The sequence below is a fragment of the Helianthus annuus genome, chromosome 3, assembly GCF_002127325.2.
Source record: "Helianthus annuus cultivar XRQ/B chromosome 3, HanXRQr2.0-SUNRISE, whole genome shotgun sequence".
Taxonomy (NCBI): Eukaryota; Viridiplantae; Streptophyta; class Magnoliopsida; order Asterales; family Asteraceae; genus Helianthus; species Helianthus annuus.
The window spans coordinates 78,930,403-78,955,893 of NC_035435.2; the positions used below are offsets into that span (position 1 = coordinate 78,930,403).

At 45.9% G+C, this 25,491-nt stretch overlaps 3 protein-coding genes across 3 annotated transcripts; all 3 read left to right on the forward strand.

The window, feature by feature from the left end:
• Nucleotides 1–309: 309 nt before the first annotated feature.
• Nucleotides 310–1,270, forward strand: LOC110927687 (protein YABBY 4). The gene is made up of 3 exons (XM_022171160.2): nt 310–488; nt 720–840; nt 1,134–1,270. The coding sequence occupies exons 1-3, from the start codon at nt 324–326 to the stop codon at nt 1,145–1,147; spliced, it is 300 nt and encodes a 99-aa protein (XP_022026852.1). The 5' UTR covers nt 310–323; the 3' UTR covers nt 1,148–1,270.
• A 15,647-nt stretch (nt 1,271–16,917) lies between these two features.
• LOC118490424 lies at nt 16,918–18,819 on the forward strand. The gene has a single exon (XM_035988061.1). The coding sequence runs from the start codon at nt 16,918–16,920 to the stop codon at nt 18,817–18,819; it is 1,902 nt and encodes a 633-aa protein (XP_035843954.1).
• Nucleotides 18,820–18,938: 119 nt separating this feature from the next.
• LOC110931486 lies at nt 18,939–20,782 on the forward strand. The gene is made up of 3 exons (XM_022174878.1): nt 18,939–19,282; nt 19,366–19,567; nt 19,763–20,782. Exons 1-3 carry the CDS (start codon nt 18,939–18,941, stop codon nt 20,780–20,782), a joined length of 1,566 nt encoding a protein of 521 aa, XP_022030570.1.
• Nucleotides 20,783–25,491: the final 4,709 nt, after the last annotated feature.

The following is a 25,491-nucleotide window of genomic DNA, read 5'->3' on the forward strand; positions in this document are numbered from 1 at the left end:
TTTATTCAACCCGTGTAATACACGGAGTTCTAGCCTAGTTTATATTAAATCAAAGAGTAAACTGCCATTTTGGTCCCCGAGGTTTGGGCAGTTTTGCCACTTTAGTTCAAATCTCAAACTTTTTGCATCTGGGTCCCTGTGATTTCACTTTTGATGCCATTTTGATCCAAAAGTGAAATCAGCTCAAATTTCTCAAATTAAATACTTATGTTTTGTCCTTTTCTTTAGGGGAAATTTGGTCATTTCTTTTTTTTTTCACACATTTATACAATATCCCAGCCACAACACCATCACCATTAACTGTTTTTTTTTATGAACTTTAGATGAGTGTTCCTTGCACCAGCTTGTTCAAGACAATGACACTCCGGTGTGGTCACTGCACCAACCTCCTGCCGGTTAACATGCCTGGCTTGCTGATACCACCGTCAGTGAACCAGTTTCATTTTGGTCACAATAATGTCTTCGCTCCTTCTAGTCATACACTTCTGGTAATTAGTATCACATATTTCAAGATTTTATTTTATAAGTCTTTTTATTATTTAACAACATAATATTAAAAGACACATATACTACCAAGATCCGTTAAGTTATATCCAAATTACAACACATACGTACAACGAAGTTAAAATTAGTTTCAGTAAGTTTATAAAATGCAATTTTGGACCTATATTATTTTGTAAATGAGTATCATCCATTAATATTTAATGTTTTTTTTACAGGATGATCAGATTTCAAATGGGGCTTCAAACTTTCTGATCAGCCAGAATTATACAGGTGATATTTCGCCGACTGACCTGCGAGGATTTAGGGAGCTTCCAAAGACCCCTGTGACGAATAGACGTAAGTGAAAATTTGATTTTGAATTTCAATTTACCTTTTGTTTTTAATTTTACTGTGATAAAATAGATGATTTGGTTTTGAAGAAAACAGAGTGTTGTGCACTAAAAGAAAACAGAGTGTTGTGCAGGGGTTAGATTTAGGTAACCAGGAAGAAATCTTTACGTTTTTGGGCCATGAAATGGATCAGTTCATTTCATTTCTCAACATGTATCAATAACGTAATTAATTGCTTCAACTATGTTAACAACTTATATTTTTTATTATTTTGATCGGAATAACTTGAATTCCACAAGATTGGGGGTTATGAGTTGCAGCGGTGGTGATGGTGCCTGAAAAGTGATCGGAAAGAGCTTGGTGGAGTGTTTGGAGAAGATGATGGATTAGGGTTTAGGTTTGAGGAAGATGAATCTCTTCTTTTTTTATTTGGGGATTATTTAATTTACTTATTTTAATTAACAATGTGTTATAATAAAAATTAAAATGATCATTTTACCCCTAAGAAAAGGACAAAATAGCATAATTTTAGAAGACAAATATGACATGTTTTCACTGTTGAACTAAAATAGCAATAAAACTGAAACCACAGGACCTATATAGGGATGAGCAAAATGGACCCGGTACCGGTACCGAATTTACCGAACCGGGTACCTTTTCGGTACCGACTTTTAACATTTTCGGTACCGGTTCGGTATCGGTACGGTACCGGTTCGGTATCGGTACGGTACCGGTTCGGTATCGGTACGGTACCGGTTCGGTATCGGTACGGTACCGGTTCGGTACCGGTATTTACTGGTTTTTACCCTCAAATACCGGTACCGTACCGGTACCGAACCGGTACCGGTACCGAACCGGGTATATTCGGTACCGATACCGATACCCACTTTTGAGGATTTTCGGTACCGGTTCTTTCGGTACCGGTACCGGACGGTATCGAGCTCATCCCTAGACCCAGATGTAAAAAATTTGAATTTTGAACTAAAGTGACAAAAGTGACCAAACCTCATAGATAAAATGGCAGTTTACTCTAAATCAAACATGAGAATTGAGAAATCATGTTTCCTAATAAAATAAAAGTAACGGTTCATATCTTTTGACTAAAATAAAAAGTTTGAGATATAACTTCGAAAAGTAACAGGTTTTATATTTCTAGTTTCAAATTTGAAACACCGAAACTAATACCAATTTCCGTATAATATTAAAGGAGAAAAGACCCCATATTGCATGTATGTTGTGTTTAGCCATTCGTGTAAATTACCCGTTTTGAATTAAATACAAAAAATTATAAAAATTACAAATAAACACAAAAATGGCATAAAAATCTTAGAAAATTACAAACAAAAATTGCATAAAAATTCTACGAAAACCACTAGTCGTCATCAACGGGATAACACGGAAAAATCAACGACTCATTTGATACCGACACTTAAATTGTTCATTAGTGTACACACGGTTTTCAACAAAATAGTCACCTACCAAATGATCGTGTGCACCTTAGATAAAGTTTGAAAACTAAATCTAATAAATTGTACAAAACAATCCTAAAGACAAATAACAAAATTTATAACACCAAATAATTTAAAAAATATAAATTGTATAAAAATGATATCTCTTCTCCATCTCTATTTAACGCAGCGGCCCTTGTTCTTGGTTGTGAAGTTCCTTCACCGTCTTCTTCTATCTGGGCAATAATTTTCACCGTCTCAAGCATCACGCTAAGTGACGAGGTATGACCCGGATCGACTAACCCAACCCGGTCATCACCTATTATTTTATTATAAATATTTAATTACACATGTTTATTCTAGAATGTTCCATTCTGCATGGATAAACCACGTAACTAAATCCCCAAACTTTTGGGAAGATCATGCAAATCCCTAACTTATCGGAGCCCATCCTAAGTTAGAGGAAACCCTAATGGTAAACTATAAATAGAGGTAAACATCAAAGGTACGGATCATCTTGCTCTCGTTTACTCTCTCTCTACATTCATACTTTCTTTCTCCCAAACTGAGACTTATTCTCACGTCGGAGGGTGGTTACAGGAATAACCCCATTCCTGTAACGAGTCCTAACGGTGTTTGGTTTTGCAGTTAGCTGTTCGGATTGCCAAAGAGTTGAAGTCCTAGCCGGAGCTTACCCATAAGGTCAGTGTTTCTTCATTGGCGCCATCCGTGGGACCTTTTGGTAACAACACCAAGATTAAACCCAATGGCAAGCGATCAGAACACGACAGTAACACCAAGTCAGGCAATGATAACCAACAACCCATTGCTGGAAACGAGTCCTGTAGCCACCACCATGCCGGCTTTACCTGCTGTGACCAGGTCTCTCGACTTGGAATTCGAAGCAGAAGCACCACCACCAGGGTTTGCAAGCACCTCTGTTGCTTCTTCTGGGATGACAGCAGCAGTCCCTTTTTCATACACCTCCTGGCAGTTGCGATCAGTGGTACCAACCACAATAGACACCAATGTCTCCACCCCAGCATCAACAACGAGTGCACAGACTATACGTCATAGCACTATGCCTGTTATCACATCTGCAGGCCCAAGTATTACTACACCGCAGATGAGCATGGCTCAATACTATCAGCCCTCGGCAACATATGCCATGCCGCCTTTATACTCAGCAGCACTAACGGTGACATTGTCCACGCCACCACACCAGCCAGTCATCATGCCTGCAGGGATCATGAATGCCTCGATCACGCCTGGGAATCAAGCTTACTTCCCAGGTTACTACTATGAACCCCCTTACGAGTATTTACCCCCGTACAACACTCAAACATATACTCCACAGATGGTGGCTGAAGGGGTATGGTCCCAAAACGACCATTACCCGCATCAAACAAACCCCTACCAGTAAGCAAACCGCACCCATGCGGTCACATCCTTCGAACCCATTCGGTCCGAAGATGAATAGCTTGACCTAAGTACGAAAGAAGATGAACATATCGATGCGGCTGGCACCGCATCATATGGCCATTTTCGTCACGACAAGGGAAGCGAGCAAATAGTCTCCACATACGATGATGCGGCCAACACCGCATCTCGCGTATTTCTTGATCACAAGTAGGAGACGCGGTAACTTCAGACGTTACCGCATGCAGCGATACGGCTCGCACCGCATCCTGCATATCCAACAAGTGGACTGACACGCCATGCAAGTGGCTGACACCACGAGGCAAGTGGCGCCGGCGACAGTCCCCTGTCAGAGCTATTAAAGCAATGGGCTGACGTGGCGTAACCCCCACGGCCGGCGAGACTGACACACCTGCAACGGTGCAGCTCGTCGTCAGCCCATCCATCAATCTCCTCCTTCACTCCTCGGCTATAAATACCGACCCCAAACCAGGTTTGAGGTATCTCTTCACAACTCTCTCACTACTACTATCTTACTTTGCTTCCCAAGCAAACTACTGATTCTCACGCCGGAGAGTGGTAACAAGGAGCACCCCCCACCCCATCCTCCTTGTTACGAGTCACGGCTTGTTCCCTTGTGCAGGAGATCATCCACCGGTGACCCAGTCAGCGATCTCCGAGAGGAAGGGATTAACCCTTCTTGACGAGACCAGTGTGTTAACCCTGCCCGGTTAACCATTGTTTCATCATTGGCGCCCACCGCTACTCTTAGCACTTTTTAATCCATCCCTCTCCCTCTCAAGATCATGACTGATAACCAAAACACCAATGCGGATAATCCAAATCCCCCGATCCCAACAGGGGTCCACCCTTCGACCCCCCAACCCGGACACATTGGCACGTCCACCCAAAGGATCCCATCCTTTGCGTTCGGACACGACTTATCACAGGCCCCAACTGTGCTCCCACCAGGCGTGGACTTACACTCCTGGTACCAACAGCAGACTGACCTGCTGATAGCGGCTTACAACCGCGCTTGTACGGAAGCAAACGTACAAGCTGGGGCTACTCCAATACAACACACACCTGCCAACCGTATACTCCAATACGATGGCAGGTTACACTCACGTCCGGCTTCCAGAAGCCGACATGACGACCGTGGATCATCTTACTGTTCGGTCAATACACTCAACGAGGATACTTCCTCATATGAGTCCCGCTCCAGAGGGCCAGTGCATACCCGCCTGGGCCCCTATGGCGAAGATAGGAGGCGGTCAGCCTCCAGGCGCGGCCCAGGCATCCAGAGCCGACTGGGCCCGCAACCTTACACGGAAGGGTACGGTCATACCGACCCTGACGATCAAACCTACCGCGGGGAGTCTCACGACACCAGCAGCAGACCGGGGGGACGCAACTATGTTCCTCCCAGTCACCCCCGCACTACATACCTCAGGGCGGCAAAGCGCCCTGTGCACGAACCATACAGGCCAAGGGCCGCGGCCGAAAATTCAAAATTCGTCCCGCACATCGCCAACGCCGATATCACCACGACAAAATTCCCAGTCAACATTGGGAAATACAGTGGCTCGACCGACCCGGACGACCACATGAACATCTTCACAGGCGCAGGCGTCAATGGCAGGTGGGACGAACCCACCTGGTGCAATTTTTTCCCCCAGACCCTTATCGGTCTGGCGAGGGCATGGTTCGATTCTTTGCCAGTGGGATCACTGGATTCTTTCGAGGACTTGCGCGCCAAGTTCCTCGCCCATTTTAGCCAGCAGCGACGCCACGAACGCGATTCGTTGGACGTCATGAACATCTGGCGACGGGATGACGAATCGCTCGAGGCATTCGTCATCCGTTACAATAAAGAATGCCTAGAGATAGGCGACGTGGCGGACCAAATGGCGCGAAACCATTTTATTCGGGCCGTCAAAGACAGAGAGATGATCATGACCATCTCTGGCAAGGAGGGTTTGCCTAAAAAATGGGAGGATGTCATGACCGCAGTCAAGACATATGCCCAGAAACAGCGGTCGCTCGAACCGCACGTCAAAAAGGCAAAACCCCAAGCCGAAACATCCCACCAAGGGTCCAAACGTAACAACAAACGAAACCGGGATGCAGGAAATCGGGATATTACTAAACCGTATTTCCCGCAACCCAACACGTTTGACCCGCAATGCTACAACCCTACCCGAGACAATCGGGCACCAAGAAAAGAATCTCGGGACCGCAAATGGACCGAGATCAACCAGTCGCCAAGAGAGGTCCTCCTCGCAGACCCACAATTCTTGCGACCGGCCCAACCAATGAAGTCCAAGAAAAGTCAGGACCTCACACTATACTGTGAGTACCACAAGGACTCGGGCCACACCACCAACAACTGCATCAGTCTCCGTCTGGAGATTGAGCGGGCGTTGAAAGAGGGGAAACTGCAACACCTTTTGCCAGGTGGACAAAAGCCCACCAAGCATATCACCCCTCACAACGAAGGTACCTCCTCCGGGAAGAAAGCCATGTACGTGGCTTCCACCCACATGATCTACGGAGGCAAGGGTAGGCCGCGCAAAGCGGCACGAAGACCGGACAATGATTGGAAAGACGAGCAAGTCGTCTTCCCAAAAGTCCGAGGCGGATCGCGTGATAGACGCGCCGTCGTCATTTCAGGCCAGCTGGCCCATTACTGCACCGAGCGTCTGTTCATCGACCCGGGCAGTACATCCGATATAATCTACGAGCAATGCTTCAATCAATTTGACCAAGAGGACAAAGATCGGTTGCAAGCCGTAGATTACCCGCTGGCCGGATTCGCAGGGGAAACAGTCTTTCCCCTAGGTCAAATTACATTTCCCGTGCGTCTTACCAATGGTAAACACACGCGGACGGAGGAGGTAAACTTCATGGTTTTACCTCACACCTCCAATTATGACGTCCTCCTTGGGAGAGAATCCCAAGGAGATTTCAATATGATCACATCCGTCCCCCACTCCGCGGTTGGTTTCCCAACCGAATCGGGGGTTGCAATCATCTACGCCCGCAAGGACGTCATGATGACGGACGAAGCACGTCCGACAAAGATCGCAAGGCCCACCCCCGTCGGCCAACCGGAAAAATGGGTTCTCAACCCAAAGTATCCGGAACAGAAGGTCACATTGGGTCACGCCTTATCCTCGACCACCAGAGCGCACCTGAAGCAGCTCCTCTTCAGGAACCAAGACATCTTCGCGTGGACTCCCGCAGACATGACAGGGGTCCCACGCGAAATAGCGCAGCACTATTTGAATACCAAACCAGGTATCAAGCCAGTGATCCAAGGCCAACGCCACCTTGGGTCAGCCAAAAATCAGGCGATGCAAGAGCAGATCGAAGAACTGCTCTCCGCAGGTATACTGCGGGAAGTCAAGTACCAGACTTGGTTATCCAACCCTGTCATGGTAGAAAAACCATCCGGGGGCTGGCGCATGTGCGTCGATTACAAGGACCTTAACAAGGCCTGCCCCAAGGATTGTTACGCGCTTCCAGAAATCGACGAAAAGGTCGATAATCTCGCGCCATTTAGGTGGAAGTGTTTCCTCGATTGCTACAAAGGGTACCACCAGGTACAAATGGCACTTGAGGATGAAGACAAAACGGCATTCCGGACCCCAACCGGAAATTACTGCTATACAAAAATGCCGTTTGGGTTGCGCAACGCGGGCTCAACCTACCAAAAACTGATGAACGACACTTTCCGCGGTCAAATAAGCAAAAGTGTCGAAATCTATATGGACGACCTGGTCGTCATGAGCATGGAGGAAGATACCATGCTCACCGATATAGAAAGAACATTCCAAACTCTGCGAAGCGTCAACATGAAGCTCAATACAGGGAAATGCTCGTTTGGAATGGAAGAAGGCAAATTCCTTGGGTTCATCGTCACCAAAGATGGATTCAAGGTAAACCCGGAAAAAGTGCAGGCGATCGAGCGCATGCCATCGCCTGCATCGATGAAAGATATGCAACGCCTGGCCGGAAGGCTGGCGGCACTCAACAGGTTCTTGGCTAACCACGCAGCCAAGTCATACCCTTTCATCAAGACCCTGCGAAGTTGTTCAAAAAAAGAACAGTTCCAGTGGACCACAGAGGCTGAAAAGGCCTTCCGGGAAATGAAGGAGTGTTTGATACAACTCCCAACACTAACCGCACCATGCAAAGATGAGCCACTCATCTTATACCTATCCGCTGCAGACAACGCAGTGGGCGCGGTATTAATAGTGGAACGAGCGGGGGTTCAAACACCCATCTATTATATCATCAAAATGCTCAACGACCCGGAGACGAGATACTCAATCATGGAAAATTGGTACTAGCACTGGTACATGCTTCAAGACGGTTACGACGCTACTTCGTAAACCACATCATCACAGTGCTAACCAATTACAGGATCGGCCCGATCCTGTCCAAACCCGACATCTCTGGGAGATTAGCAAAATGGGCAATTGAGCTGGGCGCACATACGATATATTACAAACCGCGCCCTGCCATCAAAGGCCAAATCTTAGCTGATTTCGCCGCTGAAGTACCAGCGGATCGCATCCAAGAATGCGAAGAATCCCAAAATCCTGCGCCCCCACCGCCCTCCTCAGAAGTATGGGCGCTATTTACCGATGGTGCATCCAACGAGGAAGGCGCGGGCGCAGGTCTGCGACTCGTCAGCCCTGACGGCCAAGAGCTTACATATGCCATCCGCCTCGATTTTAAAAGCACAAACAACGAGGCAGAATATGAAGCACTATTAGCCGGGCTACGTTTAGCAGTCAAAATCGGCGTGCAACATCTGGAAGCGCACGTCGATTCCTTGTTAGTTGCGGGCCAGGTACGCGGCGACTATGCCGCCAAAGGGGATATCATGATCCTCTACCTCGAGCAAGCCCTGCAGCTAAAATCCAAATTCGCTTCATTCAATATTCGACACATTAATCGAAGCGAAAACAAATCCGCGGATGCACTATCAAAGCTTGCATCCACCAGCTTCCAACACCTGGCAAAGGAGGTACGTATCGAGATTTTGCAAAATCCTTCGGTTCCTCTACGCCAGGTCAGTGTCATCCAATACGGAACAACGTCATGGATGACACCAATTATCGCATACCTTCAGTCAGGTGTGACTCCCGAGAGCAAAACAGAGGCACGTAAGTTGCAATACAAAGCGTGCCACTATCAAATGGGAGACGGTATCTTATACCGGAAGTCATACCTCGGACCGCTCCTCCGATGCGTTAATCCACAAGATGCCACATACCTCATCCGAGAGATACATGAGGGCATATGTGGCATACATGCTGGACCACGCACGGTCGTGGCAAAAATCATGAATGCCGGGTATTACTGGCCCGGCATGCACCTGGACGCCGTCAAAGAATTACGCAAATGCATGGACTGCCAGCGCCATGCTCCAAAAACTTTGCGACCAAAGAACAATCTGGTCCCCGTCACTACTGCATGGCCTTTTCAAAAATGGGCAATCGACGTAGTGGGACCATTCCCGGACGCACCAGGTGCAGTTAAATTTATCATAGTGGCGGTTGATTACTTCACAAAATGGGTAGAGGCGAAACCACTCGCTTCCACCACTGCTATGATAACAAGAAAGTTCATTTGGGAGCACATCATCTGCCGTTTCGGCTTACCAATGTACATTGTTACCGACAACGGCACCAACTTCGCTGCCGACGAATTCCAAAAATGGCTAGAAGAGCTGAACATCAAACACATATTCTCGTCAGTCACACACCCGCAAGGGAACGGCCAAGTCGAGAGTATAAATAAAGGCCTAGTCGAAGGAATCAAAGCACGATTGGGAACAGCCAGGCGTGGCTGGGTCGATGAACTCCCAAGCATCTTATGGGCTCACCGCACTAGCCCAAAAACAAGCAATGGGGAAACACCTTTCAGCCTCGTCTACGGGTCTGAAGCGGTGATACCCGCGGAAATGGGCCTCCCATCTCCTAGAATGTTGGCTATCGAAAAGCTAGACAACAACAGGGAACGTAGGATCGATTTGGACCTCCTAGAAGAAAGGCGCGAGAACGCCGCCATCAACGAGGCCAAATACAAATCCAAACTGGAAAAGTATTACAACGCGCGAGTCCGCGTTTGTACTTTCAATCCAGGGGACTACGTCCTACGTGACAACGAGGCATCTAACGCCGAGCGCCCAGGAAAACTTGCCCCCAAGTGGGAAGGACCCTACCTCATCAGCGAGGTCTTAGGGAAGGGCGCATACAGGTTACAAACACTAGAGGGCGAACCTATCGCCAGAACATGGAACGCACAACAGCTTAGACGCTGCTATATGTAAGCTATGTTCTTACACTCCCCATGTAACCTATCGGACCGCAGGTCATTTGCAAATAAATAAACAAGTCATTTCATACATTATTGTTTGTTTACTACTATTACAAATGCGTGTTTCCACTTCGCGGTATCCAAAAAACAGATTGGCAAAATCTTCATTTACGATACCTATACAAAGTGGTAGCCACACGCAACTATTGTAATAGGCCAACACAAGGCAAAAAAGACATAAGTGCTATCCAACCGGATAAACATATTTCTTACCTAATACAATTCCTGAGCCCAGAAAGGCAAACAATGGAATTGACACATGCTCATACCGCAATAGTATAGAGTATACTCAACCCCATTCACAATGGGTAGAGACCCGCATACATACGTTTCAAACATACAAGAACTGACAATACTTGTATAATGGAACAAAACACCTTATATTCAAAAAATTAAGGCACCAACAAGATTTACATAAGGTTTCCTATTCTATACAAGAGGACAGCAAAAAAGGGGCACACCGGCCAACCTAAACCCTATTTTGTACCACTGGTCCCCGCATCATCTCTAGCGTTACCAGCAGCGTCGTCCTCTTCCACATCCGGATACAGCATCCGCAAGCGGTCTACATAGTCCGCGGCATCCAAACAACTGTCCAATTCCTGTATACAGGCAAGGGACGTGTCATAGAAGGAGGCCTCGGCTGCTTTCAGGCGCGACTCGGTATCCACGCCACGGAACCCCGATCGCTCATCCGTATGACTACCCTTGGTAATCACGTTCAGATGACCAATGCAGCGGTTGTACCCTGCCTTAAAACCGGCATCCCGAGCGCGATCCCGGACCAGATTCAAACCAGCGGCAGTCTCAGGGGCATTCATAATAGCCTCGACAATCTGCAAATTCAAACCAGAACGTAAGTCCCATGTGTTAGTCTACAGAAAGCTAAAACACGAAGATACTTACGCGCGAAATACCGCATGACCGCATCCACTCACGGTCAGCCTCCAACTGATTAAGGGAGGACACCAAGGCATCCTTGGCCTCCACAGCGGAGTCAGCACGTTCCTCCGCAGCAGACACGCGGGCAGTAAGATCTGTAACCGCGACCTCCCGGGCTTGAACATCAGCCTATCAACAATAGCAAGCAGTTCACAAGGTAAACATTTACGAACCAGCAATGAAATATCAAGCACAGTTAAAGAGACATACCTGCAAGCTGGTAACGACTTGGTCTAAACGGAGGCGTTCCACATTTGCCTCCTCAAGGGCCTTCGCAGCACGAGCCCCGGCCTCTTTGGCCTCTTCAAGCGCCTTCAGGGCCTCGTCCTTCGCCTGCAGCGCTTTAGCCGATGCGGCCTCAGCCGCAGCTTTTTCATTGCCCAAGGCAACATTTGCCGCCTTGGCATTTGCTAGCTCCTGCCGAGTATGAAACAGAAGATTGTTCTGCTTAGCCCAAGATTCGTTCCACTTCTTGCGCTCGTTGGATGAAATTTCCTCCCAACGCTTACGCTCATCAGCAAGGAGTTTAGCAAGGGTACGCACCTGTTTCAGTTGGGCAGTGGCAGCCCACTCAGAGGTCTGCTTCTGCTTCTCAAAAGCAGCTTTATCTTTTTCCAGCTGCTCTGCACCCGCACGAGCAGCTTGGACCAGCTTTTCCGCCTCTGCCCGCAGGCGGACAGCCTCTTCTTCACGGCGGCTCAGAACTTTATAGTCTTCCAACATGGCATTCGCCACAATGGAAGTCCCTACCAACATGGTCGAGAGCTGGTTTATACGCAGCTCCCGCGGTGCGGCACGAGCCCGCTCAACTTCAAAGGGGGTCCCCAGACCGCCCAAGATCTCCCTGCAGGCCGCAGGGTCGTTAGCAATATCATCCCCCTGCAATACAGTCCAGGGGGGTCGATGGTACACCGTACTGCGATCCTGGGAGTAGGTGCGGTAGTAATACTCCAATTCAGACTCCCCAGGCTGAATTGGAGGCCCGTCATACCCCGCACCACCGGCAGACGAGCTGGTACCCTTATCAACCGAAGACTTCTGCGGCCAGCATCATGCTGCCGCGCTTCAGCGCCAGATTTTTGCGGTTCAGCATCAGAATGTTGCTTCCCAGTAGCAGTGAACCGCAAACTCAAATCGTCTCCCTCATTGGGAGAGATCAGATTGTTGGACGAGTCGACAGTATCAAATATCTGGGCCGCAGCATTCTCTGCGGTACCCTCCTTCTGCACGGTTGACTCAGGTACCACCTTGACGGGAGGTGTCGACGGCACCTCCGTTGCACCCGCACCCGTGGCACGCGGGGGGGACTCCGGAGCATCGAAGATAGAAAAATCTTCATCTTGAGACTCTGCAAAAAAGTCAAATAGCTATCAAAACTAGTTACACAACAGTTAAGACTAGATAGCCTACACTTACCAACGACAACCGCAGGTTTTTTCTGCGTCGGAGCAGACCTTTTGGTTACTAGTCTCCGACGTTTGGTTTCAACACCACCAGCAGCTTTCTGCTCTGGCCTCCTCTTCTCACCAATCACAGGGGGACCCGCAGCTGTCCCTCCCGCAGCCGCCTCTTCTGCCTGTTTCTTCGCAGCACCAGAACGTGACTCCGCGGCTGTACCCAAACCCTCAAGGGTATCAGATACTATCACATAATCCTTGTGTCGACGAAAAGAGGAATGAGAGATACCTGCTGCCTGCGGCACCAGATGAGGCACAGTAGTGACCTCCTTTATCTTCTTTTGGCGAAAGCGCACGCCCTTCACAGTTTGCCTCTTTGGCACACCTTTCGCTTCAGGGTCCCCCAAGGCCCCAAGATCACCTGCATGGAATAAATACGTCAATAACACAACATGATCAACACAAGTAGCAAAGCTTCGATAGTATACCTTTGCCTACTGGCAACTCAACTGCCAGTGCAGCCTCAGTAGGCACCCGGAAGTTACTACGGATGATAGTATTGTGATCCTGTTCACCATCCGCACAAACTACGGTCTCAACCGTACCCTCGAAATCCGGAGCAAACATCCTCCATGCGGGAGCATCTTCTGATAGCAGACACAAAAGTCAGTAACGCACGTAAGGATAAAGAACGTAAACAAACAAAAAGTACGTACCACCGCTCTTTTCCCGCACCACGGGTTTCGAGTTCTTGCCCCTCCTCAACATCATACGCAACAGCCATAGTTGCGTGTTGGTCAACTTCACAGACTCAATAGTCTGCAGCTGCGGAAACCACTGCACTGATTTCAAACTGGGCATCGCAATGGTCTCTGCTATGATCGTCTCGGTCACATTCCGAAACGTCATATCCACAGCAAGGGCAGCAGACTTGATATAGAAGAACTTCTTCTTCCACATCGTCATCCCCTTAGGGGGAGTCATCAGCTTTGGGCTACCATCTCGTTGACGAAACGAAAAGAAACCCATGGACACTGTCATCTGATAAAACCGTCGGAAATCTCCGACGGTAGGCTCTATGCCAAGAGCACGGAAGGTAAACTCAAAATTACGAATCCGAATCATCCCCAACGGACTCACTTGAGAAATGTGGACCTTGTACCACTCCAAGATATCCACAACAAACACCGTCAACGGTAATCGGAGGTTACAATCTCCGAAGAAATCGGACCACATGGTCACATAACCGGCCGGAGCGTCGGCACCAGTATCACCCTCCGATGGGTACCGAGCCCCATACTCAGAGGGCATTTGGACCTCAAGCATAAGGCGATCAAAGCTTTTCCTGGTCCACTTCAGCGCCGGTAATCCACTACCGGCAGCCCCATCTTCTTCTTCTTCGGCCACTAAAGGCCGTTCAGGGTTTTCACCCTCCACATTGTGTGGACTAGATGGTTCAGCCATCAAAAATATCAAAGAAACAGAAGATGGTGAACAGAAACACTAGAAACCTCACCGGAATTTCAGAAAGAATCGTCGGAGAAGACAGATGACAACTTTCTCTCAAACGGCAAATTTTTTGAATTTTCGACCAAGTGAGAGGAAACCACGAACGGTTTTCCCCTTATATACCCATCGCAATTAATGCGGAGGGAGAAAGCAAATCATCACGTTCAAAAAGAGCGTATCTTGCAACAACACGTGTCGAGCGCCGTTTTCGCTGACGGTTATCACGCGCGCGTGGCCGCCCACGCGCCTGACAAAGAAGACGTTTACACTCCCTGCTACAGTGCATTTAATGCCTCGGGCAGTGCAAATGTCCTTTCATTTCAGCACATGCAGAAACGTCTCACCAACTTCTACCAACTCACACGTGCGATCAAGCCACGTAGGCAAGAAAAAGCGACAACATTATCCAAAAAACATAAGCGGCATGCGGTTTTTCTGGTTTACCGCACCATAACCCATACCGCATGTCGTTTTTTTATATACCCTAAAAAATAGGTAGAAATATATCTATCTATACTATAAAGGGATATATTACCTTTTCCGCATCACTCACGAGCACACGTGGAATATGCGGAAGTGACACACACGAACCCATTCAGATGTGTCAGATGCTCAGAACCAGTGTTGTTCTTTGGACTGAACCGCATCTCAGGAACAGGCAAAGCGCATTGCCTTCATTCTCTTCAAGCTTCAAATCCCTCCTGTCCGGTTCACAACCACAGAGGGTGCATGAACAACTTCTTCAGCAAAAAGAAGGAACGGAATCTACGCGACCGCACATCAGCAGCCCTGACTCCTGAACCTTCAAGAGCTACATCCGTGCAACACGCACACTTTGAGCGAAAATGGGACTGCAACATCGCAGACACCCATGAAGAGCTACAGACATAATCATAGCTTCCGCAGAGTGGTTGCTACGGTAGAGCAAAGATCACTCCACATTACCGAACGAGGCTACCTCGTTGTAAACTCGGTATTGGAGCGTGAAGGAAAGTGGCTCCAGAAAGAACGCAGATACGTGCTCTAAACAAGCACTTATCAAGCAGCAAGTGTCCGAACAGCGGTAACAAGTCTGCCTATGACTTTGTTTACCTGCCAACGGACCGCGGTAACAAGTCTGCTTAGGACTTTGTTTACCTACCAATGGACCGCATGGACTAAACAACGATGGGCATCCCCTTGCCTATGACCATGTTTATTTACCCATAGTTTAGATCCACATTGTTCGACCAAACAGGGCCAACAATGACGCAACGAGGTAACCACAAAGAACGTACGGTTACTTGAGAGCTATCAAGATGAACACGAACACCCCACAAAAAAGGGATGGTCATCTCATCATAGGATGCTGAACATAGAACTTGAGCAAAGTTCTAACACAACATCCAAAACCTTCAAACCCGACCGCAAAGGTTGGTCTAAAAGCTTTTCTTTTCTTCTTCGTGCACCATTCTGGCAAATGGTTCGAAGAAGAAACCACCTCCAAGAGGTTCGAAACATGTGCAAACCTTCGAACCACCATCCTAGAGGTTGGTTCGAAGTTTGTGCAGCATTACTATGAAGGTCCCTAACAGGCCTTCAACACAACAACAGGTGGCAACCCACCTGATGACATGCAACGGCTGAGAATTTCGCATCAAGCGAAACTCCTTCACCGGTACGGAAGAGGCATAGCCGGATTTTTTACCAGATCACCAGTTTGATCTGGCCTAGAATTTTCTCCAGACTGCCAAACTACCTTCCTACACCATAAGTCCAGTACTCCTACCACGTGCAACTTGCACAAGGTAGCAACACTAGACTGGGGGGGACTTGAAGGGGTATGGTCCCAAAACGACCATTACCCGCATCAAACAAACCCCTACCAGTAAGCAAACCGCACCCATGCGGTCACATCCTTCGAACCCATTCGGTCCGAAGATGAATAGCTTGACCTAAGTACGAAAGAAGATGAACATATCGATGCGGCTGGCACCGCATCATATGGCCATTTTCGTCACGACAAGGGAAGCGAGCAAATAGTCTCCACATACGATGATGCGGCCAACACCGCATCTCGCGTATTTCTTGATCACAAGTAGGAGACGCGGTAACTTCAGACGTTACCGCATGCAGCGATACGGCTCGCACCGCATCCTGCATATCCAACAAGTGGACTGACACGCCATGCAAGTGGCTGACACCACGAGGCAAGTGGCGCCGGCGACAGTCCCCTGTCAGAGCTATTAAAGCAATGGGCTGACGTGGCGTAACCCCCACGGCCGGCGAGACTGACACACCTGCAACGGTGCAGCTCGTCGTCAGCCCATCCATCAATCTCCTCCTTCACTCCTCGGCTATAAATACCGACCCCAAACCAGGTTTGAGGTATCTCTTCACAACTCTCTCACTACTACTATCTTACTTTGCTTCCCAAGCAAACTACTGATTCTCACGCTGGAGAGTGGTAACAAGGAGCACCCCCCACCCCATCCTCCTTGTTACGAGTCACGGCTTGTTCCCTTGTGCAGGAGATCATCCACCGGTGACCCAGTCAGCGATCTCCGAGAGGAAGGGATTAACCCTTCTTGACGAGACCAGTGTGTTAACCCTGCCCGGTTAACCATTGTTTCATCAGTGGCACAGAGTTATGCTCAGCAGTCGCCATACGCGGCCTATATGCCGCCTTGGTGGACTTTCCCAACATCACAACCGGCTTACAGTCAACCCCCGCCTACGGCGGAACCTGTTTATGATAGAGGAAACGCATCAAGGCCTCGTTTTTCTCCAAACGGGGGTCCCAGCTCTACACTAAACATCACCTCAGCCCAATCCCATATCATCAGGGAACCAGGCAAGGCGAAGCAACCCCTCCAGTACAACCCATTAACGTTGAAGATGACGATCTCACCAGACCTTATAAACCTGTGGACGCTACTTTCAAGTCCAAGTTCACAAGGAGAATAGCTGAAGCCCCAATCAAGGAAAAACCCAAGATGCCTCAGACAGTGGGTAAGTACGATGGTCTAGGTGACCCTGATAACCATCTCAACTTGTTCAAAAGCGCCGGGGAAGTAGCCTGCTGTCCCATGCCCCTTTGGTGCAAAATGTTTGTCCAAACGCTGGTAGGGGAAACACGAGTATGGTGGGATAGTATACCCATTGGAGAAATCGATAGCTTTGAAGATTTAGAAGCCAAATTCACGTTGCAGTTCAGTCAACAGAGAAGGAACACAAAGGACCGAAACGAGCTCCTTTACATTCGTCGGCGAGACAATGAAACAGTGGAGAGTTTTATCGTCAGCTTTAACAAAGAGAGCCTCGCGATTCCAGGTGTCACAAACGATCTGGCCTGCGGTGCTTTCCTACAAGGAGTAAACGATGATGAGTTATTAAGAACACTCTATGGAAGGGACGGCGTGCCCTCCACCATAGAAGAAATCCTGAGGAGAGCCAAGGTGTATGTTACACAAGAAAAGACTGTGGCAGCTAGTCACGCGGCTAACAGGAAAAAGGAAGCCCAGAAAAATCAAGACGATAGAGAGCAGCGGAACTCTAAGGGCAAGGGTAGAGGAGACATGTACCAAAAAAGCGACAGATCAGACTCGCGATATGACAGATCCAGAAATTCAAGAAACGAATCCTCCTCTAAACGGCGGTCTGATTACCCTAATTTCAGTAAAACGCCGGCAGAAATCCTGGCCTCCGAAAACCTCAAGTTCAATCCTCCCAAGCCGTTGAAGGACGCTCCCAACAAAGACACCAGTAAATACTGTGAATATCACAAGGGGAGCGGCCATGATACCAACGATTGCTATCAGTTGAAAAAGAAAATTGAGTACTTTGTAAAGGCGGGTAAATTGGCTCACCTGGTTCGAGATATAAAGCAAGGCCCGCCACCCAATAAAGAGGAGGCTGACAAAAGGGCGGCCAAAAGACAGCGGGGGCTGAACATGGTATACGCCGACAAGAGAAAGGGAGCAAAACGGAGTTTCTCCACACTCGAACCCTGGATGCTAGCAACCATGACAATCGAACCACGCGTAGAGGATTTACACCTCACCACTGACCCCCTAATTATATCCGCCGCGGTAGGCGACTATAACATGAGAAGAATCCTGGTAGACACCGGGAGTTCTGAAGACATCATCTATGAGCACTGTTTTAACAGAATGCAACCAGAAGACAGAAGATTGCTCGAGTCAGTACACGCCCCCATCAAAGGGTTTACCGGAGAAAAGGTTGATCCAATCGGCCAAATTACTTTCCCAGTTACATTCGGACAAACCCCTCGGGAAAGAACCATACTCCTCACATTTCTTGTGGTACGCCCTGAGTCTTACCACAATATAATCATTGGAAGGTTTACCCTGGGAAAACTTGACGCCATAGTCTCCACTGCGCGTGGGTTCATGAAGTTCCCTACCCCGCGGGGTATCGCAACGGTATACCGGGATAAGTTGGGAGAAGTTTTGTATACTAAGAGGTGTTGTCAAGAACCTACCGGTGTCATCGGCCCGGAAAGGTGGGTTCTAAGCACACGCCATCCTAAGCAAACAATGACAATAGGAGATGGCCTTTCTCCTGAGGTTAAAAACAACCTGAAACAGTTGCTGAGGAGGAACGCCGATATCTTTGATTTTGAACACTCTGACATGACCGGGATACCCTGGGACAAGGTAGAGCACAAGTTAGCAACACTCACGGGCATTAAGCCAGTCGCCCAGGGAAAGCGTAGCATGGCTCCTGATCGAAAAGCAGCGGTAGTAAAAGAAGTACAAAAGCTGGTCGAAGCTGGAATTCTTAGAGAAACTAAGTATCACACATGGGTATCAAACCCCGTGATGGTTAAAAAACCAGATGGCACATGGCGGACGTGCATTGACTTCAAGACTTGAACAAGGATTGCCCTAAAGATGCCTATCCGCTGCCTGAAATGGATTTCAAAGTTGACTCTCTGGTCCCTTATAGGTACAAGTGTTTCTTAGATGCCTATAAGGGTTACCACCAGATCAAAATGTCAAGAGAAGACGAAGAAAAAACGGCGTTTCACACTGACATAGGCATCTTCTGCTATACCAAAATGCCTTTTGGTCTACGGAATGCCGGAGCCACTTACCAGCGTCTCATGGACAAGGCTTTCAAAAAACAAATCGGCAGAAACTTGGAAGTTTATGTCGACGACTTAGTGATCAAGAGCAGAGAGGAAAAGCAAATGCTCGAAGACATCGAAGAAACCTTCCAAAACCTAAGAGAGTACAACATCAAGCTCAACCCCAAGAAATGTTCATTCGGGGTAGAAGAAGGCAAGTTTTTGGGGGTGGTGGTTACCCGGGATGGTTTTAAAGCTAACCCGGAAAGGTAGCCGCTATAACAAGAATGCCCTCCCCCAGAACCTTAAAAGAGGCACAAGCATTAAACGGGCGTCTAGTGTCCATAAACAGATTCCTGGCGAGACACGCTGAGAGATCTCTGCCATTCATAAAGACGCTGAAAGATTGCCTTAACAAGAAAAATTTCAAGTGGACCAATGAAGCAGAAGAGGCTTTACAAGACATGAAGCGGTTCATTGAAAAACTACCCATGTTAACAGCGCCATACCTAGAGGAACTCTTAAAAATGTACCTGGCGGCAGCCCACAACGCTGTAAGCGCGGTACTCTTGGTAGAAAGAGATGGGAAACAAACACCCATATACTATATCAGCCGAGTCCTAGCGGGACCCGAAACGCGGTATCCAACACTTTAAAAGCTGGTGCTGGCACTAGTCCACGCTACCCGGCGTCTCAGAAGATATTTTCAAAGGCACCGCATACAATTCTTAACAAATTATCCGCTACAGCAAATTTTGCACAAGCCAGAAATCTCAGGAAGATTGGCCAAATGGGCGATTGAGTTGGGAGCCCTAGATATTGAATATCAAAAGCGAACAGTAGTTAAGGGACAAGTGATCGCCGATTTCTTGGCTGAGATTCCTGAAGAAGAAGTAATACAAGACCCCGCGGTCCAAGATGTACCAGAGTCCAGCATAGCCAGACAAACCTGTAAGCTATATACCGACGAATCTTCTAGTGGAAAAGGATCCGGCGCGGGCCGCATGTTGATAAGCCCAGATGAAATAAGGCTAATGTACGCCATGCGATTTAACTTTGAGTGTTCCAACAATGAAGTAGAATATGAAGCGCTACTCGCGGGCTTGAGAATGGCCCAATCTATGGGAGCAACAAAGGTCGATGCATACGTTGACTCTCTGCTAGTCAATAACCAGGTGAACGAAACCTATGAAGCCAAGGATGAAACGATGGCAAAATATTTGGCTAAGACCAAGGAGCTCATAGCTTCCTTTAACTGCGTCACACTTAATCACGTCCATCGGGGAAAAAACCAAATAGCTGATGCCCTGAGCAAGCTCGCCACCTCGGGTATGGAAAAGGAAGTAAAGGTAGAAATATTACAAGCGCCTTCTATAGAACCCCGGGAAGTGTCCGCCGTCACAGCAGAAGAACCCTGCTGGTACACTCCAATCCTAAAGTTACTCACAATGGGGGAATTACCCCCTGCCCGAGGTGAAGCTCACAAGATACAAACCAAGGCGTTGCAATACGAAGTAAACAACGGCATCCTATACAGGAAGTCGTACTTGGGACCACTACTGCGGTGTGTGTCCCCAGCGGAAGCAAAATACCTAATGCAAGAAATACACGCTGGCATATGCGGCATTCACGCCGGACCTCGGACAGTTATCGCCAAAATCCACAACGCCGGGTACTATTGGCCCAAGATGCATGAAGACGCGGTAGACGAACTCAGAAAGTGCCGCAGTTGTCAAAAATTTGCTCCTCAAACGCCGGGTACAATTTAATTCCTGTCACGACGGCCTGGCCCTTTCAAAAAGTGGGCAGTCGATATCGTGGGACCATTCCCGCTGGCCCACGGGAAGCCAAAGTACCTAATTGTGGCAATCGACTATTTCACTAAGTGGGTTGAGGCCAAACCCTTGGCTAAAATAACTGCTGAAAACGCCAAGAAATTCCTGTGGGAAGACATAATGTGCCGATTTGGACTGCCGCTATACCTAGTGAGCGACAATGGAACGCAATTCACAGACAGGGTCTTACAAGATTGGTGTGCAGAGCTTCAGATTCAACAAATCTTTACATCAGTAGCACATCCCCAGGGAAACGGCCAAGTGGATTGGGCGAATAGGAGTTTGCTTGATGGAATTAAAAGAAGGTTGTGTTATGAGGGAAGTTTTTGGGTAGAAGAGTTGCCAAATGTCCTCTGGGCACATTGAACAATGCCCAAGACAAGTAACAATGAAACTTCCTTCAGCCTAACCTATGGCACAAATGTCACACCCTGGCTTTGCGGAAGCGTGGTTTATTTTGGTGTGACTTCTTAATACCATAGCTTAATCATAACAAAGCTATATGAAATAAAAACCATGCAAGATCATCCATTTAAGTTTTAAAACATAAGTAACATAACATTGTTTAAGGCGTTGACTCATGCAACGGAAACTACAACCTGATAACATAAAAACATTGTTCAACAAACACAAACATCAACATGATATAAACACAGTTTAAGAACCGTGACTCGTCCAGGAAAAAGTCACATCCCTTAAACTTGGATGACCTCGTAACCCTTAAGCAGCAGGAAAACATAACATACCGCGCCAGATCTTTAGTTCCCTGAAATACATGTAAGTTGGAAAAATCAACAATAATGTTGAGCGAGTTCATGTGTAAGTGAGTAATAAAAACCTTTGTAAATATAAAAATCCTGGTATGTAGCAAATAAGGAAAAAGAGATCACCAATGGTTTGCAAGGCCATTGATATGTGTGAAGTGCAAGTAGGAAGACTCAAACCTAGCGGATTTATGCGTTGGGCACAAAGTCACCCCGAGGTCCGTTATGCTGGGCCTGGGGCTGGGCTCGCTACACCCAGATAGATCTACCGCTCCTGTCCCTCGGTCCTACCCTGAGGATTAATGGCCTCAAGTTTTCGCCTACCCACTCACATGATCTAAGTAGTAAACCTCCTTACGCTAACCATACCATGTATAAAGTACTCATAAATATAGTAACATGTATTTCACCCCCGCAGTTTAGAAAACTGAAAACAGTTAAGAGAAAAGGGGGACATGAACTCACTGTGGTGCGTCTCTGACAAGAAAATCTCCTGGAAAATCTGCTGTGCGACGACCTACACGTACTAACTTCTATTAGACGGACGGTCGTGCCTTAGTTTAAGGTTTAAGTTTTTGAGAAATAGTTAGGCAACTATTTCGTAATTACCCTTCGTAATTATTTGGTAAATATATTCCTTCCCAAGGATGGGGTTTTTAATACATGTGCGTTCGTATAACTTCGAAATATATTATTAAGTCTCACTTAAAATATATTGTAATTCTTTCTCCAAAATATAAATATTCTTCCCAAAAATATTATATTTTATTTCATTTGTCTAAAATACTCTATTTCCAAAATATAAATATTTTTTTCCCAAAAATATTATATTTTATTACATATAATCTTACCCAAAATAATACTTCTAACAAAATACGCATTTAAGTGTATTTTCTGAAAATACGTAAGTTACGTTGTAAGGTTCGGGTGGTATTAATACTACCGGTGTAACTTAAATATCATTGTGAAGGCGTACGTATTACTTTGGAGTCGTTAGCATTGAGTAATATTATTTTTACCCTAAAAATAATATTTAGATAGTTCACAAAATAATCATAAAAATCTCACAAGTGTTGTTATGGAAAATATATACTAAATATATATTTTTCAAGTTTTATTTTGTGAAAATCCCACCTCCGACATTTGTTTATTTTATAATAAAAATCGTGGCGAAATTTATATTTCGAAAACAAGTTAAAAATATAGTTATAGACACTTGTTATCAAAAATATTTCCAAGTGTTTATATTTCTGCAGAAATTTCGCCAGAGTTTCCCCTGTAACTGGAGGTGGCCACGCTTTCAAGCGTATCATTTTCTTTTATAAATTCAAACAACAATTTTCTCAATCAACAACAAACAATATTCCAACATCATACTAGTTCAAAAATATCACAAACACATGAACTTGTGGGTTGTATAAAAGTGTGTAGTAACTTCCCATTATTTTTAATAGATCTTTCTACTTTTATAAATGAGATCGGTTTCTTGAAAATCTTATTTTTACAGAAAATGCATTTGTACATCTTCTAGTCAAAATTTCAAAAATAATTCTTTGCTAAAACTTTTTTGTTATACAAGTGCCTACACGCTTGTGTGTTAAAAAAAAACATCTTTAGTTTATGAAAGATCCGGCTTTAAAATATGGTTTCGTCTTACAGTTGGTTCTTTGAAAATACCACTTGTAGATCTTTAGATCCACTAGTTTAGAACTCTATTTCATAAGAAAAATTGTTTTTACACAAGTTCATGTTTATGTTTGGAAGGGTTCGTCATCTAATAACTTTACGACTTAACATAAGGCTAGTTCATGTTTTGTGAACATAATCTAGCGTGGTTTGATGACGATCCATTCCCATACTAGCAATCAACAACAATAAATAACCATAATAAAACTAGATTTATAAGTTTTACACTATTATTTACTTATTAACCACTTTGTTTATCTTTTTTTTTAGACTTTAAACTTTGATCTCTAGTGTTTATGATTTTTGCCCGTTAAATCTTTTATTAACCACTTTAGAATAGATCAAAAAGGCGTTTAGAGTCACTTACAACTAGCTCGGGGCTAGGGAAGAAACTAGTCGAAAAATGGGTGGTTAAAAGCACCGTAGAGGGGTCCTTGGCAATCCGCAAGCACCGGGCTTCCTCGTATGTTAGAGCATTCACATCCAAATAACCAAATTATGTGTGTGGTGTTTTTAAAATATAAAGAGTATAAAAAGTGGTTGTGAGTGAAGGAGAGAGAAAATGTTACTGTTCATCTGTATATTTGGAGGGACACTGTTCACCCCCTATAATTTTTTAATATATTTTGAAAGTGCTTGTGAGTGGAGGAGAGAGAAAAGATAATGATAAAGGTATAAAAAATATTATTTAATTCAAAAGGAGAGAGAAAATATAGTGTTTTTTAGTGTAGTTTAGGGTGAAAATATGGTGGATTGAATGTGAATGCTCTTACCCTTTACACTTGTATATAAGTAGAATGCTTTGTATGAAAATGAAAAATAGATGGATGGAAGTGAATGCTCTCGGCAGTAGGTATAAGAGGGAAAGAAAGAAAGTTTTCTTTTTTTTTTTTGTTAAGTGGTTTATGAAATGTGTGGAGGACTAATACTTGTTCTTATAGGCAATTCCCTACAAATTATCCAAAGAATATAGTGTTTACTAGATATTGAGCAATGGAATTATAATAATCAAAATAATCAAAAGTGTGTCACCTATGAGGTGACCATTCGGTTACATGGGGGGTGGGTTGGTTCAATTCTAACTAGGTAATTAGGATGTAGTTATGTTAGAATTAGGAGGTTAAACTGATTACTAGTGTGTTACGTTGTGTAACGGGTGTTAGGGTATTCGGGGACCCTAACTATCTCAGAAAAAGAAAAATAGTGTTGATGGCAATATTTTTATGTCCCGGGTTAAGTCCGGTTGTTTGGTTGGATATTAATCCGTTAAAGTGCTAAATAAGCATTTAAAGTGTCGTTTATATTATTTTTAGTGACTCATTAATTTACCAACACTTTGGAAAGTATCTAGGACTATTTTGCCAACTTTTTGCACTTTACTAGTTAATTTAAATGCTGAATTTTTATTTTAAAGTGCAGAATTTTGTACTTAGAGTACGTTTTAGGCACATCCGGTCACTGTAATTATCTCCTAGTGATGCAGTTCTACAACCCTCTTATCCCTACACTCTCTACTAGTGTAGTAAACTATCTCGGGCTCATATAGGCCTTAGAGGCAGTGTCTGCCTGATGCTGGCTATATCAGCATGTTTAATAGGTTATCCGTTCATAGTGCTACTGTGCTTTTGTGCATCAAGGTTGTCACTAGAGTTCTGTATGTAGTTAATGGAGTGACAGCAAATAAGTATGATGCAAGTATGTACATGTATCAGTATTCACGTAGCAGTTTATCCATAATTTCAATCAAGCACAGTAATTAAACAGTAATCAAGTATTAATTAAGTCGTATGGATACCTGATTTGGTGAGGGTTGTCACATTCTCCCCCCGTTAGAAAAATTTCGTCCCGAAATTTTAAGTTCTGCTTCTAGGTGCAGGGTTCTTGGAAACTAAGTGGGGGTATTTCTCTTTCATTCGGTCCTCACGCTCCCAGGTGTATTCAGGACCATGTCTGGCATTCCAACGAACCTTGACGAGCTTGACACTACTCCGGCGGGTTTTGTTCACTTTCCAATCCGTAACCTCAACAGGTTCTTCGACAAAATGGAGCGTGTCGTCAACATGAATCTCGTCGGTGGGAATGACAATGGTATCTTGCGTTGGACTCTTCTTCAAATTTGATACATGAAATGTATCGTGAACACCATTCAGTTCAGCAGGTAAGTCCAGCTTGTGCGCTACCGACCCAATTCTT

Bases quoted from the DNA above. Each gene is read 5' to 3' on its own strand.
- LOC110931486 (XM_022174878.1), top strand. From the start codon at position 18,939: ATGTCAAGAGAAGACGAAGAAAAAACGGCGTTTCACACTGACATAGGC. The intron at 19,283-19,365 runs GTAGCCGCTATA...GTCCATAAACAG, and splicing joins TTTAAAGCTAACCCGGAAAG to ATTCCTGGCGAGACACGCTG. The intron at 19,568-19,762 runs GTAAGCGCGGTA...TATCCGCTACAG, and splicing joins TGGCGGCAGCCCACAACGCT to CAAATTTTGCACAAGCCAGA.
- LOC110927687 (XM_022171160.2), top strand. From the start codon at position 324: ATGAGTGTTCCTTGCACCAGCTTGTTCAAGACAATGACACTCCGGTGT. The intron at 489-719 runs GTAATTAGTATC...TTTTTTTTACAG, and splicing joins CTTCTAGTCATACACTTCTG to GATGATCAGATTTCAAATGG.
- LOC118490424 (XM_035988061.1), top strand. From the start codon at position 16,918: ATGCCTCAGACAGTGGGTAAGTACGATGGTCTAGGTGACCCTGATAAC.